Source organism: Aethalodelphis obliquidens, unplaced genomic scaffold (assembly GCF_003676395.1).
Source record: "Aethalodelphis obliquidens isolate GAN/ISIS:26980383/991018 unplaced genomic scaffold, ASM367639v1 scaffold28, whole genome shotgun sequence".
Lineage (NCBI taxonomy): Eukaryota > Metazoa > Chordata > Mammalia > Artiodactyla > Delphinidae > Aethalodelphis > Aethalodelphis obliquidens.
In genome coordinates, this window is record NW_020837972.1 from 19,569,808 (window position 1) to 19,594,888 (window position 25,081).

General features: G+C 47.6%; 1 protein-coding gene across 1 annotated transcript; it reads left to right on the forward strand.

The window, feature by feature from the left end:
- Positions 1–511: 511 nt before the first annotated feature.
- On the forward strand, positions 512–24,085 carry TMEM132B (transmembrane protein 132B). The gene is made up of 6 exons (XM_027125124.1): positions 512–572; positions 2,355–2,362; positions 14,432–14,637; positions 18,947–19,217; positions 20,989–21,180; positions 22,831–24,085. Exons 3-6 carry the CDS (start codon positions 14,474–14,476, stop codon positions 23,977–23,979), a joined length of 1,776 nt encoding a protein of 591 aa, XP_026980925.1. The 5' UTR covers positions 512–572; positions 2,355–2,362; positions 14,432–14,473; the 3' UTR covers positions 23,980–24,085.
- The last annotated feature ends 996 nt before the right edge of the window (positions 24,086–25,081 follow it).

Sequence of the window (25,081 nt, forward strand, 5' to 3'; positions counted from 1 at the left end):
ACCGAGCTGATCTCCCTGTGCTATGCGGCTGCTTCCCACTAGCTATCTATTTTACGTTTGGTAGTGTATATATGTCCATGCCACTCTCTCACTTTGTCACAGCTTACCCTTCCCCCTCCCCATATGTTGAGTCAATCCCTGGAAGTTCCACCATCCCTAGCCAATTGTGCTGAAAACAATCTGGGTGAGTTATATGGGTAAACTGAAATCTATTACAAATATATTAGATAAGTTAGTTGTATTAAGTGAGATGGATTAGACCAATGTATTAGATGCAATTATTTTAATTCATTGCTAACATAGGTAGAGGTTTTCACAAGGCAGAGTCACATAGTGTAAGAACAGCTGTAATTTCACCATGGGGGCTACTTCTCAAGCTGTTCAGACTGGAATTTTTATATCCAGGATTTTAATTAGCCCACGTCACACTGGCAAGGACTCCAAGTTGATCAAGGGGGTGAATTCCAGGGACTTCTGTGCTGCTGAGGCATTGCTGTGCTTCCCCCCTTCCTCTGTGACTGGCTCAGCCTGGCTGGGCTATGATTTGCTGGTCTCTCTGGAAATCTCCGGGAGTGTGAGTCTGGACGCCCAGGCTTCTCTTGGCAGGGCTGAGCCAGTCTCGTCTCTGCCAGATCTTCGCTTGCGCCTTTCAACCCCCCTCTTTTCTACATTCTGATTTTGGAGAAATCGGTGAGGTCATCCTTGGCATGTTTCTTTTTCCCTTCCCCTGGAGCCTCAGAGATTAAAAAAACTCTCAGCTGCCGGTGTTTATACCTTGAGGTCTCAGTTCACAGCGTTCTTTGATAGAAAAGTTTCTTTTCTTAGGGAAATTTTCAGAAGTACTTTCAAGATAAGTTTGGAAAACACAAACCCTGCAGACCCCTCATTCCCCTGAGAATATGCTCATCCTGCCACAATGCCTTTTTTTAATGTGACTAATTGATGCTTAAACCCCCGAACACCTAAGCTTGTGACTCCTGTGCCAATGGAACCTTGTTCCCAGCACTTCTCTCCACCAGGTTCAGTGTCTGCAGTCAGAGCTGGTGCAGGAGGCTGGGCAGCGCGATATGCTGGGCTCTCACCAGATGAGCAGCTCTTAATCCCTCCGGGGCCACCGTTTGATGACTAGGAAGTGCTTGGATCTTTTCCTAAATTCAAAAGCGTTCGTGGTGCTTTGAAACTCTCCCAATGTTGAGGGGTGAAAAGCTAAAATGAACACATTTCCCAGATAAGCGTATGCTAAACTTTACAACAAACCATCATCTTGGGCTCATTTGCTGGCGTGGTTTTGATAAGGGGCACGATTTTGGAAGCACTCGTCTGGCGGGGTACAATCACACCTTGTTGAATGTGATTTGATTGGGGGTTTATTTTGGAGGTGACCCAACAAGCAGAATGCAGGAGCTGACCCGTGATGCTTGCCTGATGAGCGGGGAGATGAGGCTGGGTGGGAGCGGCTGTCTGTGGGTCTGTTGTGGAGGGCTGTCCTGAGCATCTCGGACGAAGGTGAGTTGAAGTTTGCTGGGCTGGAGGCAGCCAGTGAGGCCCGACCATCTTGTAAACACCGTACAAACCTTACTGTTCTACCAGTCACTGTTTTTTTTGTTTGTTTGTTTGTTTGTTTTTGCTGTACGCGGGCCTCTCACAGTTGTGGCCTCTCCCATTGCGGAGCGCAGGCTCAGCGACCATGGCTCACGGGCCCAGCCGCTCCGCGGCATGTGGAATCTTCCCAGACCGGGGCACGAACCCGTGCCCCCTGCATCGGCAGGCGGACTCTCAACCACTGTGCCACCAGGGAAGCCCCCAGTCACTGTTTTTGACAGTATTTTGCACAGGAGTCTGTCTCTTCCACAAAGACCTCCTCGAGGGCAGAGACACTTGGGTTTGCTTTATGTCCTCAAAGCCCTGCCGGGAACCCAGCACGTATCATCACTGAGTGTTAACCCCAGACTCTCTGTGACCTCTCTGTGCCTTTGACATGGATCCTCGTCCTCTCTGGGCTGCACAAGAGTTGCATTCTCTGAGGTCTTTTTTAGCACCAAGACTTTAAGATTCTCTAAGGAAGGCATGTGTTTTGGATGAGCTAGGAAGGGACGAAGCGCAGTGGTCTCCATTCTGCCCACGCTGGCTCCGAGATCTGCCTTTGCTGGGAGGCCTGGACGATCAGTCAGTTCCGGGCTGGGTGCTGGGCACACTGCTTCGGAGAGAGGAAGAAATAACATCCCAGCCATGGTCCAACTAGGGAGGTGAGACTGATCTGCATGAAGAAAGAATTGATAAGAATAAAGGAGCCTGAGAGCAAAGCCTCATGATCAGAACTTGACAGTGAATTAAGGAATCTCCTTAGAGTGGAGCTTTCAGTGTAGTGATGGGCATGATGGATGGGTGAGGCAGGAGGGGCTCACAAGACCTTCCCGTTCCTGGTTGTACGATCCTGAGCAGAGCACTTCCTCTCTCATTGATTCTGCGTAGTTCCCGTATGTCTACAAGGTACCAGGCCTTGTGCCACGAGCCTGAGCTGCAGAAAATTAAATAAGGCAACATGCTTGTCCTTAAAGGCTTGCCTTATCATCTAGGAGGGGCAGAGAAGTAAGCATTACTATATTAAGTCAGAGTCTATGAAGGTACAAAGGTGAATAGAAGGTTCCTCGAGCCAAGATCCATGGACTTATCTCCTAGAAATCTTCATGAGAATTGCTTGACTTTGCATATCCATTTTTTATGATAGTCTATAGACTGTGTAAGCAACATGCACCATTGTCAGTAGACCCAATCACTGCCACTTGGTTTCAGTTCTAATGTTTGGCTTTGTGTCCATGATTGTATGAGGGGCCCAAAGGGCTTGGAGCTGTACCACATGAATAGTTTAACTCTTGAGAATTCAGCTATATGCATTTGGCCCCAAATAACGCAGTGTCCTTACATTTACACGCATACATATACACATATATGGGTAGAAACTGTGCATCTTTTAATCTGGTTATCTCTGTTCCTCTGCCTGGTAAAGTATTCGTCAGTGTATATTGGCACAACTGGTGGGGGGCACTTGAGCACAACGGGAAGAGTCTCCCCATCTTCCAGAGGTGTGTGATGCCTTCTTCTGGTGGCCAGGCAAGTGAGTGGTGATGGTGTCAATGACCTCTTGCCTTCAGGAAGACATTAAAGACTGAACTGAGGCCTCCAAGAAACCCTTGACTAATGAAATGTTAGAAGAACTGGAAGATACTTTTACAGAAGGTGTAGGTGAGAAAGCACACAGGGAGAGCCAACACACTATAAATTGCTCGAGTGTTCTGAGCAGAGAGAAATAATTGAGTAATTTGCATATACCACCCATCTGTACAATTGCATGCTACCTATAGTTTTATATATATATATATATATATGTTTTATATATCTCTATCTCTATCTATCTATATATCTTACGCATACATGTTACTACATATTCTTTGTATTAAAAATCAATGTATTAAAAATCACCAGTGTGCCTGGTGACTGAAAATAGGGATTTTCTTGTATAATACTGGTTGGGTGCAATTTTGCTTCAGTTAACTTTAGAACCCAACTGCTGTTTGCATGGGACATTGAGAAAAGAAAGAGGTATGTTATAGGCAAATGCTGTATTTGTGCCAGCTGAAGGCCAATTGACATTACAGACAAAGGAGCAGAAACTCAGGTTAAATTACCTGCTCAGAATCACACGGTATTATTCAGCACACTTCAGTAATGTTCTAGGGGAAAAAAAAGATGATGGAGGTGGTATGTTTACTTATCAAAGGGAAGGGGTAGACAGTTATGACTCAGAGAGGGGGATGCCTCTGACCAGCGAAAGCATAGTCTGGGGACCCACTGGGGACAGGAGAGCTGTTATGTCCTAGAGCTTCTTATTGTATAAATCTTATTGTATAAACTTTAATGAGGGAACTTAGTCACCAGGAGCACATAGCTGTTTGCTAGAGTCAGGCAGGCCTCTTTTTAATAAACCAGCTTAAATTTAACTCAAACTGGTTACTGTAGATACAGCGGAATCCGCCTAGTGCCCTAAATGGTAGTTTTTATTACACTTCTGCCTAAAGACTGAGACTTTTGCCCCATAGGGGAGACAGAGGATATGGAACTGTGTAGAGTTTCCGCAGTGGCTGCTGTCCCCGTCCTGAGCCAGCTGTCCCGGGGATGCTGCTAGCTCTTCCCTTGAGGGCCCGATGGGATTCGTACAGCAAGCCCGGGGGTTACAAGCTCCGTTGTTTACAGGCTCTAAAGCTTCACACTCACACCAGCCCCTGCGGGGCCGTTAGCAAGTCAGTACAGTTTTTCCCTTGGATTCTTTCTTTTCTAGCTTATATGACATCCAGCAGGGTCCACCCTGGGGAAGCAAATGCTCGATTTCTCTTCCTCCCTGTGGGCATGTGTCTGTCTCCAGATTCCAGGTTAGTTTGTAGCCCTGCATCAGCAGTTCTCCGATGGGTTTAAGAAAAGCTTTTAGTTTGCAATTTGGTAAGGGCAAGAGAAGTGCTCTTCAGCCGTCTACCTCTCTGAACTGAAACTGGAACTTGGCTGACTTGATTTTGTCTGTGATTTTTATCAAGCAGAGGATAAGCCAGGCCCCTCATTTTAAGAATACTTTAAGTGAAAACTAAGAATGAACTGAATATAGAGAGGGGATCAGCGGTTACCGCAGCAGCTATTTGACCAACAGAAAAGGACAGTGTTGGGTCAGAATACACCGCTTGGGACACTGGCCCTCCGTTACTGGCTAGGTGACCTAAATGAGCATTAGTCTCCTCATCTGTAAAATGGGTAAAGGATAACTTTCCCACAATGCTCCAGTGCAGGATTTTTTTCAGATTAAGGGCCAGTTTTTATGGGATCTCACCAGCATTTTGTAAAAAGTGAAGGAATAGAATGGACTGGAATGGAATGGCACAGAGTGGAGTGGAGTGGAATAGAATGGGATGGGATAAAACAGAAGAGAAAATTCAGAGTGACTTGCAAGTAATGAGGTTAAGTATTTTTTCATGAAACTTTGGCTTTTGCCTTTATGTATACTTTTTATGTATTGGTCCTAATGTAAGATGTATTTTCTAATGTGGGCTGTGCTTCAAACACTATTTGAGACACATTGTCATAGACTGTATCAGTTAGTTACACCTGCATAACAAACAGCCCCAGTATCTTAGTCACATGCCACCACGAGCTTTTTTTTATTGCTCACAGGTCTTCAGATCAGCTGGGGTTCACCTCATCAAGGTTGCAGACACCAAGAGGGCAAACCCAATCCTTTAATTATGTTTTTTTTTAACTTTTTATTTTATATTGGAGTAGAGTTGATTAACAATGTTGTGTTAGGTTCAGGTGTACGGCAAAGTGATTCAGTTATACATATACATGTATCTATTCTTTTTCAAATTCTTTTCCCATTTAAGTTGTTACATAAGATTGAGCTGAGTTCCCTGTTCTGTGTTTTCAGTATTTTATGGAGAAGTTTTTGTTAAAATTCTGCTGGGCACAAGGAGTCATTTGCCCAAACCCAACATCGTTGAGATAAAGCATATTTTACCTCTGGTGGGGGGAACCACAAATTCACAAGGCAGAGGGTGAGGGTGCAGTGTTGGGTATGGCACTGAAATCTACCACATGACGCAATTGAGAATGTCAGGTGGAGGGGGAAATTCCCTGGCGGTCCAGTGGTTAGGACTCTGTGGTCTCACTGCTGAGGGCCCAGGTTCAATCCCTGGTCAGGGAACTAAAATCCCACAAGCCATGTGGTACGGCCAAAAAAAAAAAAAGAGAGGGAGAGAGAGACTGTCAAGTGGGATGATGTTTTATAAATTGTAAAATGCTGTATGTGTCAGGTTTCGTCTTTAAAGGTGTACCCCTCCTTCCTCCTTCCCATCTGTCCCCCTGCCGTGGGCTGAAGAGAAAGGTCATACATATGTAAGAGAATTCCTCACTTATCTTCACCTTTCGGTCCCGAAAATGTTCCTTGATGTCTCCTTCTTTTTTTTTTTTTTTTTTTTTTTTGCGGTACACGGCCCTCCCACCACTGTGACCTCTCCCGTTGCGGAGCACAGGCTCCAGACGCGCAGGCTCAGCGGCCATGGCTCACGGGCCCAGCCACTCCATGGCATGTGGGATCTTCCCGGACCAGGGCACGAACCCGTGTCCCCTGCATCGGCAGGCGGACTCTCAACCACTGCGCCACCAGGGAAGCCCAGGAAATGGTGATTTTCTTTGATTGTTTTCTGCCTGAAGCTCCAGGTGACAGGCAACTCATTTCTTCTCTCATCTCAGTCTCCGAACTCAGAGTGGGTATTTGGTGAGTTTGGAATTAGTACGGGGCCATTGGGTTGTACAGTGCACGCTGGAAACTCTTGTGTCGACTTAGCATGGAAGAGCTGGACCAAAGATCAGCCCTCAGAAGACACTTGCTGTCTGTTAAGTGATTTTTGTGGTGCATCTTATTTAACACTTAGGGCAGGAATTATCATCCCTTGTCTCATTTCTCTGTGTCCCGTGCTGGAAAGCGTCCTTGCAAAAGCTTTCCGTATCACATTCCCCCACTTCCCATTCTGTCATGAACCCACACCATCAGAAGTTTTCCTCTTCTCCGCCGAAGTCCCTTTGTCAGGGTCTCCAGGGTTCACGGCCAATTCCAATGGTTAGCTTTCAGTCCACAACTGACTCGACTTCCTCTCAGTGTTTGATATCAATCCCACCCTGTCTTCGGAGAATCTTCACCACTTACCTCTGAGATACCATTCTCTCTCTCTGGCCTTTCCTTCTTTTTTTTTTTCAGTTTTTAAAAATGTTTTGGCCATGCCGCGCGTGGCATGTGGGATCTTAGTTCCACGAGCAGGGATCGAACCTGAGCAGGGATCGAACCCGAGTTCCCTGCAGTGGAAGCACGGGGTCTTAACCACTGGATCGCCAGGGAAGTCCCCCTGGCTTTTCCTTTTTAACAGATTGGCCCCATGTTGTCAGGTCCTTATATCCGTGAGCTCTAAGTGTTAGCAGGTTCAAGGCTGAAATGTGGGCTATGATTCAATCTCCTGGCTTTAAATACTGCATTTACTGGCATAATCCAGGTTTATTTCTTCAGCTTGAGCCCTTCTCCATGGACTCTGCACTTGTGCTTCCAACTTCTTACCTCACGTCTTCATTCAGATGTCTAATAAACATTTCACATTTAGTATTTTTGAAATGGAACTCCGGATTCTTTCTCTCTTCCCCACATCTGCCTTCCTGCAGGCCTCCCTTATCACAGGGATGGCAATGCCATTTTTCTGGTTGCTCGGGCCAGAAACCTAGCAGTCGTCTGTGGCTTCTGCTTCTCTCACACCCAACAGCCACTCCAGCAGCAGCTCCTGCCAGGGCTGCCTTCAAAGGCATCCTGACCCTGACCACATCTCATTCCCTGCATCACACCACCCTGATGGGAACCTCTTTCACGTCTCTGTCGCATGGGCTCCCCTTCTGCCACTCCTGCTAGAGGTATTCTGTTATATCGTCCAATCATGCTACTTCCTTGGGCGCAAACCCCACAGCTTCTCATTATACTTACACAGTGGAGTACAGTCCAGCCCCCCTGGCTACTTTTGGGCTCCCTTGCCCTCCTTTTTGGTCCTTGAATATGGCAAGAACACGCCTGTCTCAGGGCCTTTGCACTTCCTGATCTTCTGCATGTGCTCGTGACTCACTCCCTCACTTCATTCAGGCCTCTAATCAAATGTGATCTCTCCAGGGAGGCCTTCCCTGCCCATTCTAACTAAAGCCATTGTCACTGCTTTCTTACCTTGTTTGATTTTCCTTTTAAGCCCATCTCGCTACCTGATATTACATTTATATCTAGGTGTGTGTTGGGTTTGTCTGTCTCCCCCATTCCACAGTCAGTTCCATCAGGGCGGGGACTGTATTGTTCGTCACTCTATCCCCAGCACCTAGGACAGTTCCTGGGTCTTCATTGACATTAAATCAATATTTACTGAATGAATGAATGATTTATTCTTAGTTTACAGATGAGGGATCTGTGGCAGAGAAAAGCTATGTCAAAATACACTGGGACTCTGAGCTTGCTCTCTCCATCCTCCAATGATAGGATGGGAGGGAGTCCAAGCTGGAAACTTCGGGTACCCATGGGTTCACGGATGCAGAATCTGAGCCCGGAGATGGAGAGTGACTTATTCAGGCATGATGAGGGGAAGAGTTTGGACAAGGACCCAGGTTACTGGACCTCAGGCTGAGGCACCGAGCTGCTGCTTCCAGCTCCTTCTGCCTGGTCTTGAGCACTAGCTATCAAGCTGGCCTCTAATTAATTGATACCTCATGCTTACTGACACCTCGGTGGTGGCCTGGGGCCAGGGCAGAGGGAGCAATGGACCAAAAAGGGGCACAAGGGATGTTTCGGGAGGATGGGGGTGTTCTGTGTCCAGGCATGACGGTGGTTTCACAGCGTATGCACCGTCAATCTCATCCAACTCTACCCTCCAAACGGATACGGTGCATTGAACAGAAATTACACCTTGATGAGTTTCATTTAAAAAATCCCAACGTGTGTATTGAGGTCTTGCCTTTCCCAATCAGGTCTTCCTTCTGTGGGCTGTACAGAGGGGGTAACACACAGTTTGAGGACCCCCTGCCCCCCGATTCAGAGGACCTGAGTGCGAATCCCTGCTCTGCCTCTCACCAGCTGTGATCTCTGCTCAAGCTGTCTCTCCTGGGCCTCATTTTCCCCATCTACGACATAGGGACAAAACACTTAACGAATGGGATATCTGGAGGATTTAATGGCTACATTCTGTGTAAAGTTTTAAAAACAATGCATGATGCATAGTGACCACCCAATACATGATAGCTATGATTTTTGCTCTTTGTACTTCTTGGGGATATAAAAGCTTAAGGCAAAATGAATATTTTTTTGAGTACTCACTGCTCCTCAGACAAAATGTACTTGCTAAACTTGGTAATAAATACAAAATGCTTGATTTGATGATTGAATTGAAAGATGTTTTTTCTTTACATAGTTTCTCTTTGCCTATCTTAATATGTAATTCAGCATTTATCGTGAATTTGTGAGAAACATACTCTTTGATTATATAGCTTCCCCCATTCCTCAAATCTTTTTATTCTTCATTAATACACAAACACACATAACATATATTTATAAAATTAGTATTAACGCGTCCATATAATTCTAAAAATTTTTAATTTTATTGAAGTATAGTTGATTTAAGATGTTGCGTTAGTTTCAGGTGTACAGCAAAGTGATTCAGTTATATAAGTGTGTCCATATAATTTTAACTCCATCATTTTTTCACTAAATATTATATCATGATTATTTTTCCTGTCTCTTAAATTTTGTTTAAATTTATTGTAGGATCCATAGTGTTTAATTTGTATGCACTGCTATCTATTGAACTAGGCATTGTTTCATTTTTATTTTCATTACGAACATTGCAGAAGGCTCCCTTCACTTTATTTACCTTAAACAAACACCATTTACCCTTCTTTAACTTCTCTTACCGAGTTGCCAAGGAGAGAGACTGCTTCCATTGCCGTGATGATGTAGGTTTTTTCTTTCTAACACATTTCTCAAGACGGGGAGGGGTTAATTAAGAGGGAAGCCTTGTACAGCAGGGGCAGCTCCTACGGTGCAGACACAGATGCCTCAGCCGTCTGGCAGACTCAGAGGGAGGGCACTGATACACAGACTCAATTCTTGCTTCTTTCCTGAATAGAAAATGAAGCGAATGCTGTCTCTCACAAGATCCCCAAAGGAAACATATTTACATCGGGAGACCACCGTTTGCCTCTATTACTCTAAAGTACTGAAACTGTGAAAGTGTAATTTGACAGTAAAACAATGAGCCTCCAAAGGCAGCCTTCCTAAAAGGACATGGACAGGCCACCTGGCGCATGCTCACAGATTAACCTGGCACGAGCCGTCATTTTCAATCTCCACGTACCTGTCCTCAGCCCTTCTTATACTAGGATTCACGGCATTGGCTGTTCCAGCTTCCTCCGGGGGCTCAGAGAGCCCTGAAGGTATCTGTTGGTTGAGTGGTGGGAACCTGATCTAATCTTTACCTTGCAGTGTCTAGCTGTCTCTTCCAAAAACACACACGCCCTCACCGTGGGACATGACACAGGTCAGGTCTCTCAATTCCTAGCCAGAAGGCCGAATCCGCCACGGGGAATCCAAATTTCTCATCTCATTGACCTCAGACTTCCTTAGGATTTGGACTAGGTTTCTTCTACCAGCCTATCTCCTCTCATGATATCCAGAGCATAACACTGCCTAAGCCACCTTCTCCCACTTCTAACCCAGACGCAGGCTACTCCTGGGGCACAAGAATGAATGGGACCCAGAGGAAACCAGTGTCATACTCACATTGAACACCTATGTACTGAACACTTTATGTGGGCCATCCCTGCGCTAGAAGTGGAGACACAGGAGATAAGAGGAGACAGGTCCGTGGTCTCAAGCAGATCACTTCCAGGTGGAGAACAGAGATAGGAAACAATAAACAACCAGGAGCATGCAGAGAGTGATAAATATTGAAAAGTAAATCATGAAATATAACACGGATAGAGCAGTCCAGTGTAACTAACAGCGTGTAACCCATATGACTGAAGGAATATGAATAGTATAACATACTGTCAGTAACACAGAAACAGTGTAAATAATAGTTTACATAGTAGCACACACAGTAAATTAGATAGAGGAGAGTAGTAGAGTGGCCAGGTGAGGGGCGTGCAACTTTACATTAGAAGTGACTCAAGCAATCCCTTCTGAGAAGTGACATTTGAGCTGAGTTCTTACATCATTTAGGCCACTTTCGGTGGCAAGTAACAAAATACCATGGACCAAAATGGCTTTGACAACAACAGAAAGAAAAACACATGATAAGAAGTTGAAAAGTCAGGTGGTTCCAGGTGGGCTGGTCCGGTGGTCCATCCAGGTGGTCACTGAGGATGTGGTTCCTTCCGTCTTTCTCTCCTTCCATGCTCGCCGTGTCAGCCTGGTCCTTGGCCAGCCCTCCAAGGCTCTGAGATCACCATTGCAGCTCCTGTCGTCACCTCCCATGTGGCAGCATCCAGTGGGAGAAGGAGGGACCACTTTCTGGGCATCTCGAAGCCAGGAGGCCCTTCCCAGAATCCCCAGCAGACTCCTCACGCCTCCTGGGCCAGAATTGTGTCACATGCCTTTCCCTAAGCCACTCACTGGCAAGGAGCATATGGCTGGACAGAAAAGAGGAAGATGTGTGTGTGTGTATGTGATGGGGCAGCGGTGCTGGTGTGTGATTGAGTGGCCCGTAGACAACCAGTTATATCTGCCTCAGACCTGAATGACAGGCAGGTCTCGGTCACAGGAAGATCGCGCTAAGGCCTCCGGAGGGGGATAAGCTCAGGAGAGCCATGGGAGAGAAGACCCATGGGGGACTGGTGGGGAGTGTGTGCAGGGTGGGCAGGGAGGGAAGCGCAAAGGGAGCCTGGAGAAGGAGGTAGTACCAGGTCCTTAGGTCTTGTAAGCTGTGATCAGGAGTTTGGACTTTGCCCCGTGTACCGTGGGAAGTCTCTGGCGGGGACTGACGTGAACAGGCAGGGGGGATAGCACTGGGCCAGGCGTCAGCAGTCCTGGGGGCTGGCGGGCATCATTACACACAGGTGAAGCCCTGGGAAGTGATGTTCCCTTTCTCTACACTGGATTCGGTCCAGGTAAAATGAAAATCATGATGCCCGCCCCACAGCGTTATTCGTGGGGCTTAAGGCTTTGAGAGGGGAAGGCAGTGAGGTCCTATACCAATAAGAGGTACCTACTGCAGTTAATTGTCATTATTTGCAGTAGTTATGTCTTATAAAGTCACTGCAAACACTGAATTAGCAAATACTAAATTAAACCATTCCTTCGAGAGGAAATAACACATGCACACATACATACATCTCATATAGATCATCATAATCCTGAAAATTCAGGACAGTTGAGGTCTGTACTGTGGAAGGTAGGATGGGGAAAGTTCTAGCAATAGGTGATGCCCACCTGAGCCAGGGGAAGCTGAGGGCGGACCCCCCTGCTGCATCCACTGTAGAGTTCTTGTCAGTAAGGAGCCTTGTTCTCTTGAGATGGGTCTGCGTGTAGCCACTGAGCACAGGGATCTCTAGGGGTCTTAGCGAATGTCTCCCGGGGCAGTGCTCTGGAGGGAAGGCAGGGGTTTCTCTAGAACGGGTCTTTCTCCCCTTTCTAAGTACTTAAGGAAGGGCAGTCGGGCTCAGCACTGGGTCCCCATCGCAGGAATTGAAAATAAGAACATGGCGCTCCATTCCATTTTCTGCTCTAATAGAAAATCTTGTTCTGATTGCTCTCTTTACAATCCTGGGCACAATAATGCAGATGTACATCCCTCAAACATGCCCTAAAAGACAGCTGATTTGCTTGTCTCATGGTTTTTCTTCTCCCTTTTAAAAAGTAAAGCAGACAAAGAGAGGGAACGGGCGAAGTAGATTCTTTTAAGCTTCGAAAAGTGATTGAATTGTCTTTTTTTTTTTTTTCTTTTTTTTTTTGAGTACGCGGGCCTCTCACTGCCGTGGCCTCTCCTGTTGCGGAGCACAGGCTCCGGACGCGCAGGCTCAGCGGCCATGGCTCACGGGCCCAGCCGCCCCGCGGCATGCGGGATCCTCCCAGACCGGGGCACCCGTGTCCCCTGCATCGGCAGGCGGACTCTCAACCCCTGCACCACCAGGGAAGCCCCCGAATTGTCTTTTTTCAACTCCCACTGGAATTTCAGGGGGAGAAACACATTAGCTGCCACTTTCCACTGCCATCTGCGGGCAGATTTGCTGCTCAGGGTAGTAGAGCCTGGAGGGCAAGGGGCTGTGGAAGGCTAAGTTCTGACAGGGTGGGGAAGCGGCTCCCCAGATGAACTCAGCCTGATGCAGTTTCCCTCCAGCACGGCTGCTCATTGCTTTGTGGCCCAGGGTTATCAGGTCAGTGTCACTGTGATTTCTGCCCATCGTCCCATTAGTGGCCTTGGTTAATTATGCTTAAAGATTCCTAAAGGCGTTGGTGCCATTGTGAGGTGGCAATGCCAGGGACCTGTGTCTGCGAGGCTGATGCGGGAAGGGGTTTAAGCATCTCGTTAGTTATCTTCTCCTCAGTCTTTGATTTCACTCTACAGTGAACCAGGCTCATCTTTTCCTTCTCGTGGGAGAAAATTCACATTCACGCCCTTTTTTGGGGGGAGGAGGGAGGTGATGATCATTTGTCCCGAACAACATGGAGGTTTGTTCTTTGAGTTTCGACCTCGGCACTGCTGACATTGCTCTGAGCCGTTCACCTGTTCACATGGAGGGGGCAGTTGGACGTGTGCACCTCGGGCTTGGAAGGGAGGCCTGGGCTGCAGGTACTGCAGTCTTCGTTTGTGGCTTGCAAAATGGGCTGCCTGGTGGCATTCCAGGTGAGCTGGGGAGTCCTGACAGCAGCCCAGCACCACACGGAACCCCTCAAAGTAGTGTGTGTCCTCCAGCCAGTGACGTCGCATTGCTGGCCTCAGGTTCTTCATCTGTAAAATGAGATTGTGGACCCCTGGCAGTTTTGTGGTTCTGTGCTGAACTGAGTGTTGGTTTTGTGTCTTCTGCACATAACGTGACCTTTGCTCCCTCCCCCGCCCGACCCAGATACATACGTAAAAGACATTCATTCTCCTGGTGGTCCAGGAGAGAAAGTCATCAACGTTTTCCTTGCTTATCCAGAAGACGTGAAGTGAAATGGGGGCTTACGTTGTCTAACAGCCAACCTGCGAATGCATGCACGCTAAAGGGTGCGTCCGCGTGCTGAGTCAGAAGTCCGTAACAAAATGCTACGTCCTCACCTCCATCCTGCAAAATTATAGTGTAATGGGGCAAAAATAATTACGTCCACATTTCTAGTGCATTCCATGAGTATTTTCCTGCAAGGATTTTAATCTAGTGCAAAGCTCTCTTGGTTTTTCAGGGGAAAAAAAATCCCCTTTATGGCTCGACCGAAGTGTTGTTTTAGTAACATATAGATACCTTTGCAAGCATCTCCAGATACGGTGCAAGAGTGAAATGTGTTGCAAGTGGGGTTTGATTAGCGGTGGTTTGAGTACATAAAGGAGGTGAGGTAAAGGGAGAAACACACACACACAAAAGGCAACAAAGGTTATGGAACTCCATTAAATTATGTTTATGATTTTACTTGTCAGTGGTTCGTAATACAAAATGGTTTTCCTGGAGTCTGTTTATCAGCGTTTGTCCCTAATTAGTGCCTACAAATTACCTTCTGTTCAAGTCATGTCCTCCTGGTTGTCTTGGGTCTCATAAATCAGAGCTGTTGCAGGTCATGAACTTTCATTGTCAAGTTTCTCACGGGCTTTTTCCTGCTGATGCATCTGGAGATTCTGTCCCCTCCCCCAAGGTCTCCAACGGCTGCGATTCGATTTTTGCGAATGGGAAGGAGATGAAGAGCAAAGTGGACACGATCGTGAACTTCACCCACCAGCACTTCACCTCCCAGTTAGAGGTCACCGTCTGGGCGCCCAGACTCCCCCTGCAGGTCGACATCTCGGATACGGAGCTCAGCCAGATCAAAGGGTGGAGGATCCCAGTGGCTTCCAACCGAAGGTGAGGAACCAAGGGGGTGGGGGAAGGAAGTTCATCGAGGACTGTGGTTCTGAGGTTCCTGGGGCTCCGCTCTGAGGCAGACGTCCTCAGGGACCCAGGCCCTAGGGAAGCTGCATCCACAGAGGGTAATAGTGGGATCGGAGTTCAGATGGATCTGACTTGGGTACTTACTTTGACAGGAGGCGATTATAATAGGGATAATAATCATCTCTACCTCGTAGAATAGTTGCTAGGATTCAGTAAAACGATGCAACTCATAAGGAGCACCTAGCACAAGGCCTGGCATTTAAGGGAAGAGCTCTTATGCTACTTTTTTTTTTTTTTGCGGTATGCGGGCCTCTCACTGTTGTGGCCTCTCCCGTTGCGGAGCACAGCCTCCGGACACGCAGGCCCAGCGGCCATGACTCACGGGCCCAGCCGCTCCGTGGTATGTGGGATCTTCCCGGACCGGGGCATGAACCCGTGTCCCCTGCATCGGCAGGCAGACTCTCAACCACTGTACCACCAGGGAAGCCCTAAGGGAAGAGCTCTTTTTCTATTCCCTACTTCCCTGTTCCTCTTTCCTACCTTACCTCAGTTTCCTGCTTATAAATGCCAACCATCCTCTATGAAGCACAGTACAATGGTTAAGTTGTGGGCTCTGCAATAAGGCCACTGAGTTTCACCCTGGCTTTCTCACGTATAGCTGTGTGACCTTGGGCAAGTCACTTAACCCCTCTCTTCCTGTTTCTTCATCTATAAATTGGAGATGACAATAGAGTTACTGAATAGAGTTATCCCAAGAATTCAGTGAAAGGATACATCGTGCAGTAGACAGAATTCTAAAGATAACATCCCTTCAAGAGTCCCATCTCCTGGTTATTCAATCAAGCACAAATCTGGGACTGCCGTGAAAGGATTTTACAGATGTAATTAAAATTCTAAATCCGTTAATCTTAAAAGATGGAGATTATCCAGGTGGGCCTGACCCATCAGTTGAGCCCTTTGAAAGCAGAAAGTTTTCTCTAGCTGGTAAATAGTACCATACAGTATGAAACCTTTAAGAATGGACATGTTTCTATTCAGCGTAATTCCCTTGAGATCCACCCCAGTCGTTGCATGTTTCCATAATTCATTTATTTATTTTGCTGAATGTATCCCCTGGTAGGGAGTATCACAGTTTGCTTAATCATGCGTCCATGGAAGGACACGTGTTTTTTCTAGTGTGGGGCTATTTTGGATAGAGATGCTATGACAAAAGCTTGACATACAAGCTTTTGTATGAATGTAGATTTTCATTTTTCTGGGGAAGATGCCCGAGAGGGGAATTGTTGGGTTGTATGTTAAGGGCATATTTCGTTTTTTTTGTTTGTTTGTTTTTTGGTTTTTTTTGCGGTACGCGGGCCTCTCACCGCTGTGGCCTCTCCCGTTGCGGAGCACAGGCTCCGGACGCGCAGCCTCAGCGGCCATGGCTCACGGGCCCAGCCGCTCCGCGGCACGTGGGATCTTCCCGGACCGGGGCACGAACCCGCGTCCCCTGCATCGGCAGGCGGACTCCCAGCCACTGCGCCACCAGGGAAGCCCAAGGGCATATTTAGTTTTAAAGGAAGCCAGACTATTTTCCAGAGAGGCTGCTCCATTTTTCATTCCCACCAGCAGTGTGTTAAGTCACCCAGTGACACACACATCCACATCCTTACCAGTGCTTCAAAAGGTTAGCTGCAGTGTGGTACCATTTATGATGATACAGGAAAGAGAAAGATTAGTGGTTGCCGTGAGTTAAAGGTGGTGTAGAAGTGTAAGGCAGTACACAGGACACCCCTGTGGTGACGGGCCCGTTCTGTATCTCGGTTATGGTGATGGTTACATGAAGCTGCATGTGATAAAAATCCCATAGAACTACATACACACACACACAAATGGGTATTCATGAACCTGTCGAAATCTGAATAAGCTCTGTGGTTTGTACCAACGTCAATTTGCTGGTCTGGGTATTGTACCACAGGTATGCAAGATGTTAAATCTGGGGGGCTGGGTAAACAGTATACAGGACCTCCCTGTATGATCTTTTAAACTTTCAATGAATTTGAAATGACCTCGAAATTTAAAGTTTTTTTTTTAACACAACAGAATGCAATTGTTTTATGAATATGGTATTTCTAAAACTTCATTTATTCACTCACCACTTTTATGAGACTGCAACTTTTGAGTACCACCTAGAATACGCTTACTACTGTTCTTTTTTCAGTTTTATCTATTTATTTAGGAGAAACTCCACATCACTATCAAAAAATAGCCAACTAGTAAAAATTAATGCAAAGAAAATAAAATATTTTTATTAAATTCTGAGTAGATACAGTTGTTTGTCTGAATTTGTCTTTATGAGCTGGGAGAGACTAGCAGGTATCAGAGAGCCCTTAAAGATCGCCTGGCACCAAACAGAGACGTTCCCTGGGATATAATCAGGATGATTGAAAAATAAAATGGAAATAACCTTTCTGTATGTCAGTCAGTGTTTTTACTGCCACCTAAAATCATCTCACTTAACAGCAAGGACACTTACCCCTCACTTTGGGAAACTCAAATTGCTAGGTGCTGGTGAAATTTTTTTTCCTGTAACTAATAATCTAAACTCAAATTAATTTTTCCATTTTAAAGAGTGTTGAGAAAAAAAAAATCTCGTTTCTTTTACCAGTCAAGTCTGAATTAAACTCAGTCTAAGCGATCTCCCCCCAGTATGATAATTTACTTTATGTGCATCACTAATAGAAGATGGTAGAACCTGTGAAAGCTAGTTTTACTTTTCTAACCTTGAGGGTTAACCTTTCAGGGAGGTGGAATGACATGTTGTTAAGAAAGTGGGTTTCAGAAGTGACGTGGTGCTCATCCCAAACTGCTGATAACGAGCTCTCTGGGCCTCGTGTTAACTGCTCTGATCCTTGGTTTCTTCGTGTAGAAACAGGAGCATGCTTCAGGGCTGTTGTGAAGAGAAATGAAGTCCGTTATAAAGGGGGAGAGAAAGGGACTTCTCTGGTGGTCCAGTGGTTAGGGCTCCAGGCTTTCACTGCCGAGGGCCCGGGTTCGATCCCTGGTTGGGGAACTGAGGTCCCACAAGCTGTGCGGTGCAGCAAAAAAAAATTTTTTTTAATCTTTAGAAAGAGGGAGAGGACACCAGTAGAGGGACAGCGGCTGGGCTTGGACTCCGCGTCGAGGTGACCGGTTGTGTGGCTGTGACCCAGTTGCCCCTTCTCTCTGTGCCTCGGTTTCCTCACCGGCGAGATCAGCTCCTAGAACACCCTGTTCCTCGGGGCCTGTGCAGATGACGTGGGTCCCTTGTGTGTGGCTGGCAGGTGGCACATGGCCCATTTACATCAGCTCTTTATGGGAGCACACAGGGCAGGACCCGGCACACGCTAGGTCTAACCCAGCGCGTATAAGTCTCTGCCCCTTTCTCCCCTGACCCAAGACCCATCCACCGAGGGCCACAGACCAGTCAGCAGCCATCAAACCAGGTCCTTTCGTAAAGGACACGAGACAGGTGTATCTCGAGGAGAAGGTTCTAGAATGACCGAGCCAGAGAGGGTTTCTCAGGGCGGGTGTGGGTAGGCGAGTAGGGGGACAGGAGGAAGGGGGAGAAGCCAGGACGCAGGTGCCAGACGTGGTTCAGTAGTTTCAACACCTCTGCGGGTCGGTGACCACTCAGATCAGGGCGGATGGGAGGTAGGAGGCTCTACCCTGATCACCTTTAGGGCCCGGAGCTCAGAGGAAGCCGCTTCTGTAGAGATGGAAGGGGCTGGGTGTGGGCATCGTCCCCAGGTGATGGTTCACGAGGGCCGCCCTCAGGTGTCGTCACACCTGGCCTGCATCTCCTCAAGCACACCTGCAGGGTGGTAAGGGGGGTCCTTGTCATCTGTGGGAGTGACTGATGGTCAAGGCCAGCCTCCACACGGCTCTTCTGATCCCAGACCTCCCGTTCCCTCCTCTAGCCCCAGTTCATCCCCGCACGGGGGATCGTGATGAAGTTGCAGACTTCCAGAACACAGGACAGAGATGCAGCCTCTGCCCGTGTGGGGCTGGTCCCCCCACCTGGTGCTGGGTGGGCGCGGCAGGGGCCGAGCTGGGCTTCTGTGCTCCGAGCACGTGGCAGTACACGTGGCGCTCGGTGACCACCAGACAGTGCCCGGGGAATGAACGAAGGAGCAGACGGCGGGTGACCCGATGGTGAGCAGCTCACACCAAGCAGGGCAGAGTCACGGGGAATGAGGACAGAGGGGGGCGCGAGACACCTCCCCGCAGCGATGACGTTTGCTCTGCCGTGTGTGTGTCCCAGGCCCGCCAGAGACAGCGAGGACGAAGAAGACGAGGAGAGGAAGGGGAGAGGCTGCTCTCTGCAGCATCAGCGCGCCCTCGTGCGCGTCCTCACCCAGTTCGTGGCCGAGTCACCCGACTCGGGTCAGCTGAGCTACATGCTGGGCCCCGACTGGCAGTTTGACGTCACTGACCTCGTGATGGATTTCATGAAGGTGGAAGAGCCGAGAATTGCTCAGCTACAGGACGGCAGGACCCTGGTGGGCCGGGAGCCGGGCATCACCACCGTGCAGGTACAGGCACCCGCCCCTCGCCGCCTCCCACAGCCCCGGTCTGTATTGATAAGGGTCCAGGTAGAGGCTGTCGTGCAGGGCGGTGTGCGCCTGTGTCAGAGAATCATGGGCAGTAACGGGGTTCGTCGGTTCTAACAATCTAGACTCAAATTATATCTCGTGTTGAGAAAAAAATCTCATTTCTTTGACCAAAGCTGAATTAAACACACAGTCTAAGTAATCCTTCCCCCAATATGACGGTTTACTTTTCACGTATCACTGATGGGAGACAGTGGAACCTGTGAAAGCTAGTTTTATTTTCCTGAACTTGAGGATTAAACATTCAGCTATGTTTCACCTTAACAGTGGACAAGAAATTAAAAAATAAAACGTATTGCACTAAAATTAATAAAAAGCGCTCTCCATTTTATTGTAGTAATAGGAAAACTATTTTCTAGCCAACGTTGACGGGATAATTCTGCAGAAAGAGTGCAGCATCGTTTTTGAATAACAAATTAAAATGTTAATTTGGTAAACGCTCAGAGCTAATTAAGTCAGATTTTAGGTTTTGCCAAAGTTAATTTTTGACAAAGCTGTACTCAACATTGTATTTTCATTACTCTTCTATGTCTATGTAACAAGTCACCACCAGTCTCCCAACTTAAAGCACCACTAATTTATCAACTCGGAGTTCTGAAGCTGGGGAGTCCAGGTGAGCCTGGAGTACCAAGCCAAGTGTACCACAAGGCTGTGGTCAGGGTGTGGGCCAGGCTGGGCTTCTGTGCGGGCTTGGGAGAAGGATTTGCTTCCCAGCTCAGGTTGCTGGCAGAATGCAGTTCCTCGCAGTGTGGGCTCGAGGACACTGTTTCCTTGTGGACTGTCAGCCAGGGCTCATTCTCTGCTCCTAGAGGCCACCTGCCTTCCTTCTCATGGGGCCTCTCCATCACCAGATTCTCACTCTTTGAATCTCTCTGACTCTCCCTTCTTCCACCAGCCAGGGAAAGCACTCTGCCCGTGTGATTACAGGGGACCCACCCGGCTAACCCAGCAGAACCTCTCTATTCTAAGGCCAGCTGTGCTATATCCTATAACATAGTCGGGAGGGTGATGTCTCATCACAGTCACAGGTTTGAGAGATTAAGCGGGACCTCTTGGGCAGGACAGGTCTAGAAATTCTGCCTCCTAGATATTCCTCTCCATTTGTTAGTCACCCCCGCTTGCAAGCTAGATGGTGCATTCGGAGTGGTTTCTTAGAAGGAGAATAAGATTCTCTTTCCCACTTTGCTTTCCTGGTTTATCCGATGATGACGCAACAGCCCACGCAATGGTGATTAATGGCCCGTAGCGGACATCTAACTGCCCACTGAAAAGAATAAGTGCAGGGAGAGATGGCCGAGCACCAGTCCTTTAAAGTTTTACCACAATTCTGCCATTTTCACACCTAAATATTAGTTGTTGGAAAGATGTTACTCTTTGGTGCTTGGTACCCAGGTGGGCAAGTTTTAGTTATTGCCTTTAAGTTAAATCATGGTTTGTTTGGGTTTTTTTGTTTTTGAAAATACAGTGCTGTTATCATCATGTGAATCAAAGTAAAGAAAAGGGACCAAGATGATACTTGTAAAACTCCTTCACTTGGAGAGCATAATTGAACAGGGGCGTAACACTCACACACACAATTTCCATACGTGCACTCGTGTCGGGAAACCTGGGAGAACACGGTGGTGCAAACACCAGTTAAGGAGTTTTGAATGGTGTGAGGGGCAGAGACTGAGGCGTCTCGCTGACCCTGCAGGTCCTGTCACCTCTCTCTGACTCCATCCTGGCTGAGAAGACGGTGACCGTCCTGGATGACCGTGTCACCATCGTGGACCTGGGCGTGCAGTTGGTGGCCGGCTTGTCTCTTTCCCTGCGGCCTCACAGGTTGGACAAAAGAGCCATCATCTCGACAGCAGTTGCCCAGGATGTGCTTCGAGCCCCACAGCAAGTAAGATTCCAGAACCCTTGCGTCCCTGGCCAGTGGAGACCACTTCTCTCTCAGTCACATCCCGCAAAGGAGATCCGTAGAGAGAGCACTCGTGGCCGGGACTGGTGACTTTGAAGCTTCTTCCTGTTTATCCAGTCTGTCCTGTCTCTGAGGAAAGTACTCAGCGGCTTAGATACAGTTTCCTCGTATGTGTTTCTAATCCATCCACCACACGCCCATATGCGACTTGCTTCAGAGCAGCCTTATCTGTTTTAGGCACCGTCCGCTGCTAGACCGTGACCAGAGGCTAACATGTTTTCCCTTTTGCCAAAGCAGGTGCCTTTTGCTACAGTAAGTCCCCTACATATGAACGAGTTCCATTCCGAGAGTGCGTTCGTTAAGTCCAACAAAGTTAGCCTAGGTACCCAACTAATGCAATCGGCCATATAGTACTGTACCGTAATAGGCTTATAATACTTTTCACACAAATAATACATAAAAAACAAACACAAAAAATAAGTCTTTTTTTTTTTTTTTTTTTGCCGTACGCGGGCCTCTCACCGCTGTGGCCTCTCCCATTGCGGAGCACAGTCTCCGGACGCGCAGGCTCAGCGGCCATGGCTCACAGGCCCAGCTGCTCCGCGGCATGTGGGATCCTCCTGGACCGGAGCACAAACCCGCCTCCCCTGCATCGGCAGGCAGACTCTTAACCACTGCGCCACCAGGGAAGCCCAAAATAAGACATTTTTAATCTTACAGTACAGGACCTTGAAAAGTACAGTAGTACAGCGCAACAGCGGGCACACAGGGGCTGGCATCGAGTGAAGAGGCAGGAAGAGTTACTGACTGGAGGAGAGGACGAGGGAGATGGTAGAGCACTGCTGTACTCTATACAGTCCTGTGCAGCAAAGGACACAAAAGCACAACCACTTGCAGAGGATGCAGGCACGTGAAAACGTACGCCGGACATGTGAACTAGTTTACGTGATTGGACATGCGAACGCATGTTCGCATCTTTGAAAGTTCACAACTTGAAGTTTCGTATGTAGGGGACTTACTGCACTCAGAAATTCCATTTCAGCTACTTGAACAAGCATGGCTAATAGGCACCCAATCACCACTGTTGACAATTATTGCCAACTCTCAAACTCTCCCCCATCTTTAAACTTTGACGTGTCATTGATAAAGATACCAGGGCACTGTGCCTTTCAAGCCAGCGGGTCTCATAATGCATCCTTCCTTAAGTGCTTCCAGCCAGTGCATGTTCCAGCAATCAGCATGGGCTTCCTAACAAAGAACGTTCAAAGGGATATTCTCTTGAGCAGGCGCCTGACTAGTTGCACCTGAATATGATTCAGATAAATTGTCTGATCTTTCAAAATGTTTTCAGAAAGGTCAAAGTCAAGTTCTGTTGTCTGGCATGCAGTAAATTAATATACACTTTCATGCACTTGTTAAAGCGTATTGTTTGTTTCTCACATCAACTATAGCTATAGCTTAGGGCCGAGTCCGCTTCCAGGCAGTGTCGAGAGCTATTCACGATGATAAAACATAGAAATCAGTTTTTCTCAGATCGTACGTTTAAATAATATTACATAGGAAATCGCATTTACATTTGCAGGTTTGAAGGAACCTGATTATAACAGAATGCTTTGCTTTCATTTTTCTTAGGAAGCAATAGTCAGTTCTTGGATTCTGTTCAGTGACGGTTCGGTGACACCTTTAGACATTTACGATTCCAAGGATTTTTCGGTTGCTGTCTCATCATTGGATGAAATGGTGGTGTCTGTCCAGGCAAACCTTCAGTCCAAATGGCCGGTTGTCGTTGCAGAGGGGGAAGGGCAAGGGCCCTTGATTAAACTGGAAATGATGATCAGTGAGCCCTGTCAGAAGACCAAGAGGAAGAGCGTTCTTGCCGTGGGTAAAGGGAACGTCAAGGTCAAATTTGAAGCAAATACTGGTGAGCACCAAGGAGGCACCAACGACGTGGAGGGCGGCAGTCGGGAATATAAAGACCACGTGAGGAACAGCATAGAGCGTGAAGGAGGCCAGGAGAGGGCAGTGCAGCAGTGGTTCCAACATGGCGCCCCTGGCGGCCACGGGGAAAGAACCAACCAAAGCACAACCCCGCAGTCTCCCATGGAAGGAAAGGATAAGAAGCTGCTCAAGAGTGGTGGTCCAGACGCCTTTACAAGCTTCCCCACTCAAGGGAAGTTACCGGAACCCCATAATCCTAGTGACCTTACGGTGACCTCCAGGGGGTTGACCGACTTGGAGATCGGCATGTACGCCCTGCTTTGCGTCTTCTGCCTGGCCATTTTGGTCTTCTTAATTAACTGTGTGGCGTTTGCCTGGAAATACAGACACAAAAGATTCGCCGTGAGCGAGCAAGGCGACATCCCCCATTCCCACGACTGGGTCTGGCTGGGGAACGACGTGGAGCTTCTGGAGAACCCGGTGGACGTGACCCTCCCGTCGGAGGAGTGCACGACCATGATCGACAGGGGGCTGCAGTCCGAGGAGAGGAACTTCCTTCTGAATGGCGGTTCCCAGAAGACTTTCCCTAGTCAGCTGCTCAGACCTTCTGACTTTGTCTATGAGAAAGACATGAAAAACGAACCTCTGAGTTCGTCCGGCCCAAAGAGGAAGAGGGTCAAGTTTACGTCCTACACCACCATCCTCCCGGAGGACGGCGGTCCGTACACCAACTCCATCCCGTTTGACAGTGATGACAGCATCCAGTGGGTGTGCCCAGACATGGGGCTGGGGGCGTCCCAGGGCTTCAGAGAGTACATGGAGAGGCTGCAGGACCAGATGTAAACTCCTTTCTCATGTCTGTATTCACCTTTATGCCTTCTGCTTTTTGAATGGTGGAGCCCGAGTCTGACCAGCAATAGGGGATGAGTTAACAAAGCTTCGTTTGTGGCGGTCTGGCGGGATCCCTTTCGAAGCAGCCATCAGGGAGAGCAAAGGCAGCTGGGTTTGAAGCCAGGATGTGCCCCAGATAAGCTCCTAGGGGGTCCTGGAGAAATTCTAAGACCACGGTTTTCTCTGCTGCCTGGTACTAGCTCAGTTCAAATATAATAAACCAGACCCCACAGACATTGTTAATCATCTCGTGGCGAAACAGCCGTGTGGAATTAGAAAAGACTTGGGTTTGATTTTTCTACTCCTAGACCTTTTAAAGCACAGTGGACATTTCTTGCCCTTGGCCTGAGATTGGACATACGTGAAAGCTGCTGAATGTAGCCGCCCATATTTGTTACGAGCACTGCTCATTATTTTTATATATCTTTGCACCTGCACCTGGTTCCTTTGACCTCTGCAATTCTTTTTGAAACATGAAGACAAGCAATTTCATTCTTTTCTCTGAAATCTGTTTGATTTACATATGAATTTTAGTCCCTGTGGTGTGCCACGTCCTGTTATTTCCTGGGTGTCTGTGCAGGCGTTCAGGGTCTTTCCAGTTTTCCTCACTGCATCCCTTAGGGGCAATGTCTAAGAAGCTTAGCCTCATGCCGTCTTTCTTTCTTTTTGTTGTTGAACTTTCTTGTATCAGACGGGGACATGGGATTTTACTTAAAATATTAATATACTGTAAGAGAGGGCCGTCTTCTTTACAGTTTTCTACATGAAGCTTAAAAACTTTGGAGAAAAGTTGTGAACAGTGAACCTTTCCTTTTATCTTCTGCTTGCGGGAGTCATGAGGACCTCTTTCCTGGGGTGCATTTCTGAGGACAAAAAAAAGTCCTCAAAATAGCTGTATTTATACTAATGCTTTGTGGTCAACACCATTTGTTATCCAAACTGAAATCAAAATCTAAAAATGATATGCAGAGAAAGGAAATTGCATAGGAAGTATCTTCAGATTAAACTTTTCTCTTACCAGAACAAAACTTTTTAAAAATGGTAAATGAAATGA

Bases quoted from the DNA above. Each gene is read 5' to 3' on its own strand.
- TMEM132B (XM_027125124.1), top strand. From the start codon at position 14,474: ATGAAGAGCAAAGTGGACACGATCGTGAACTTCACCCACCAGCACTTC. The intron at 14,638-18,946 runs GTGAGGAACCAA...TGTGTGTCCCAG, and splicing joins CCAGTGGCTTCCAACCGAAG to GCCCGCCAGAGACAGCGAGG. The intron at 21,181-22,830 runs GTAAGATTCCAG...CATTTTTCTTAG, and splicing joins TGCTTCGAGCCCCACAGCAA to GAAGCAATAGTCAGTTCTTG.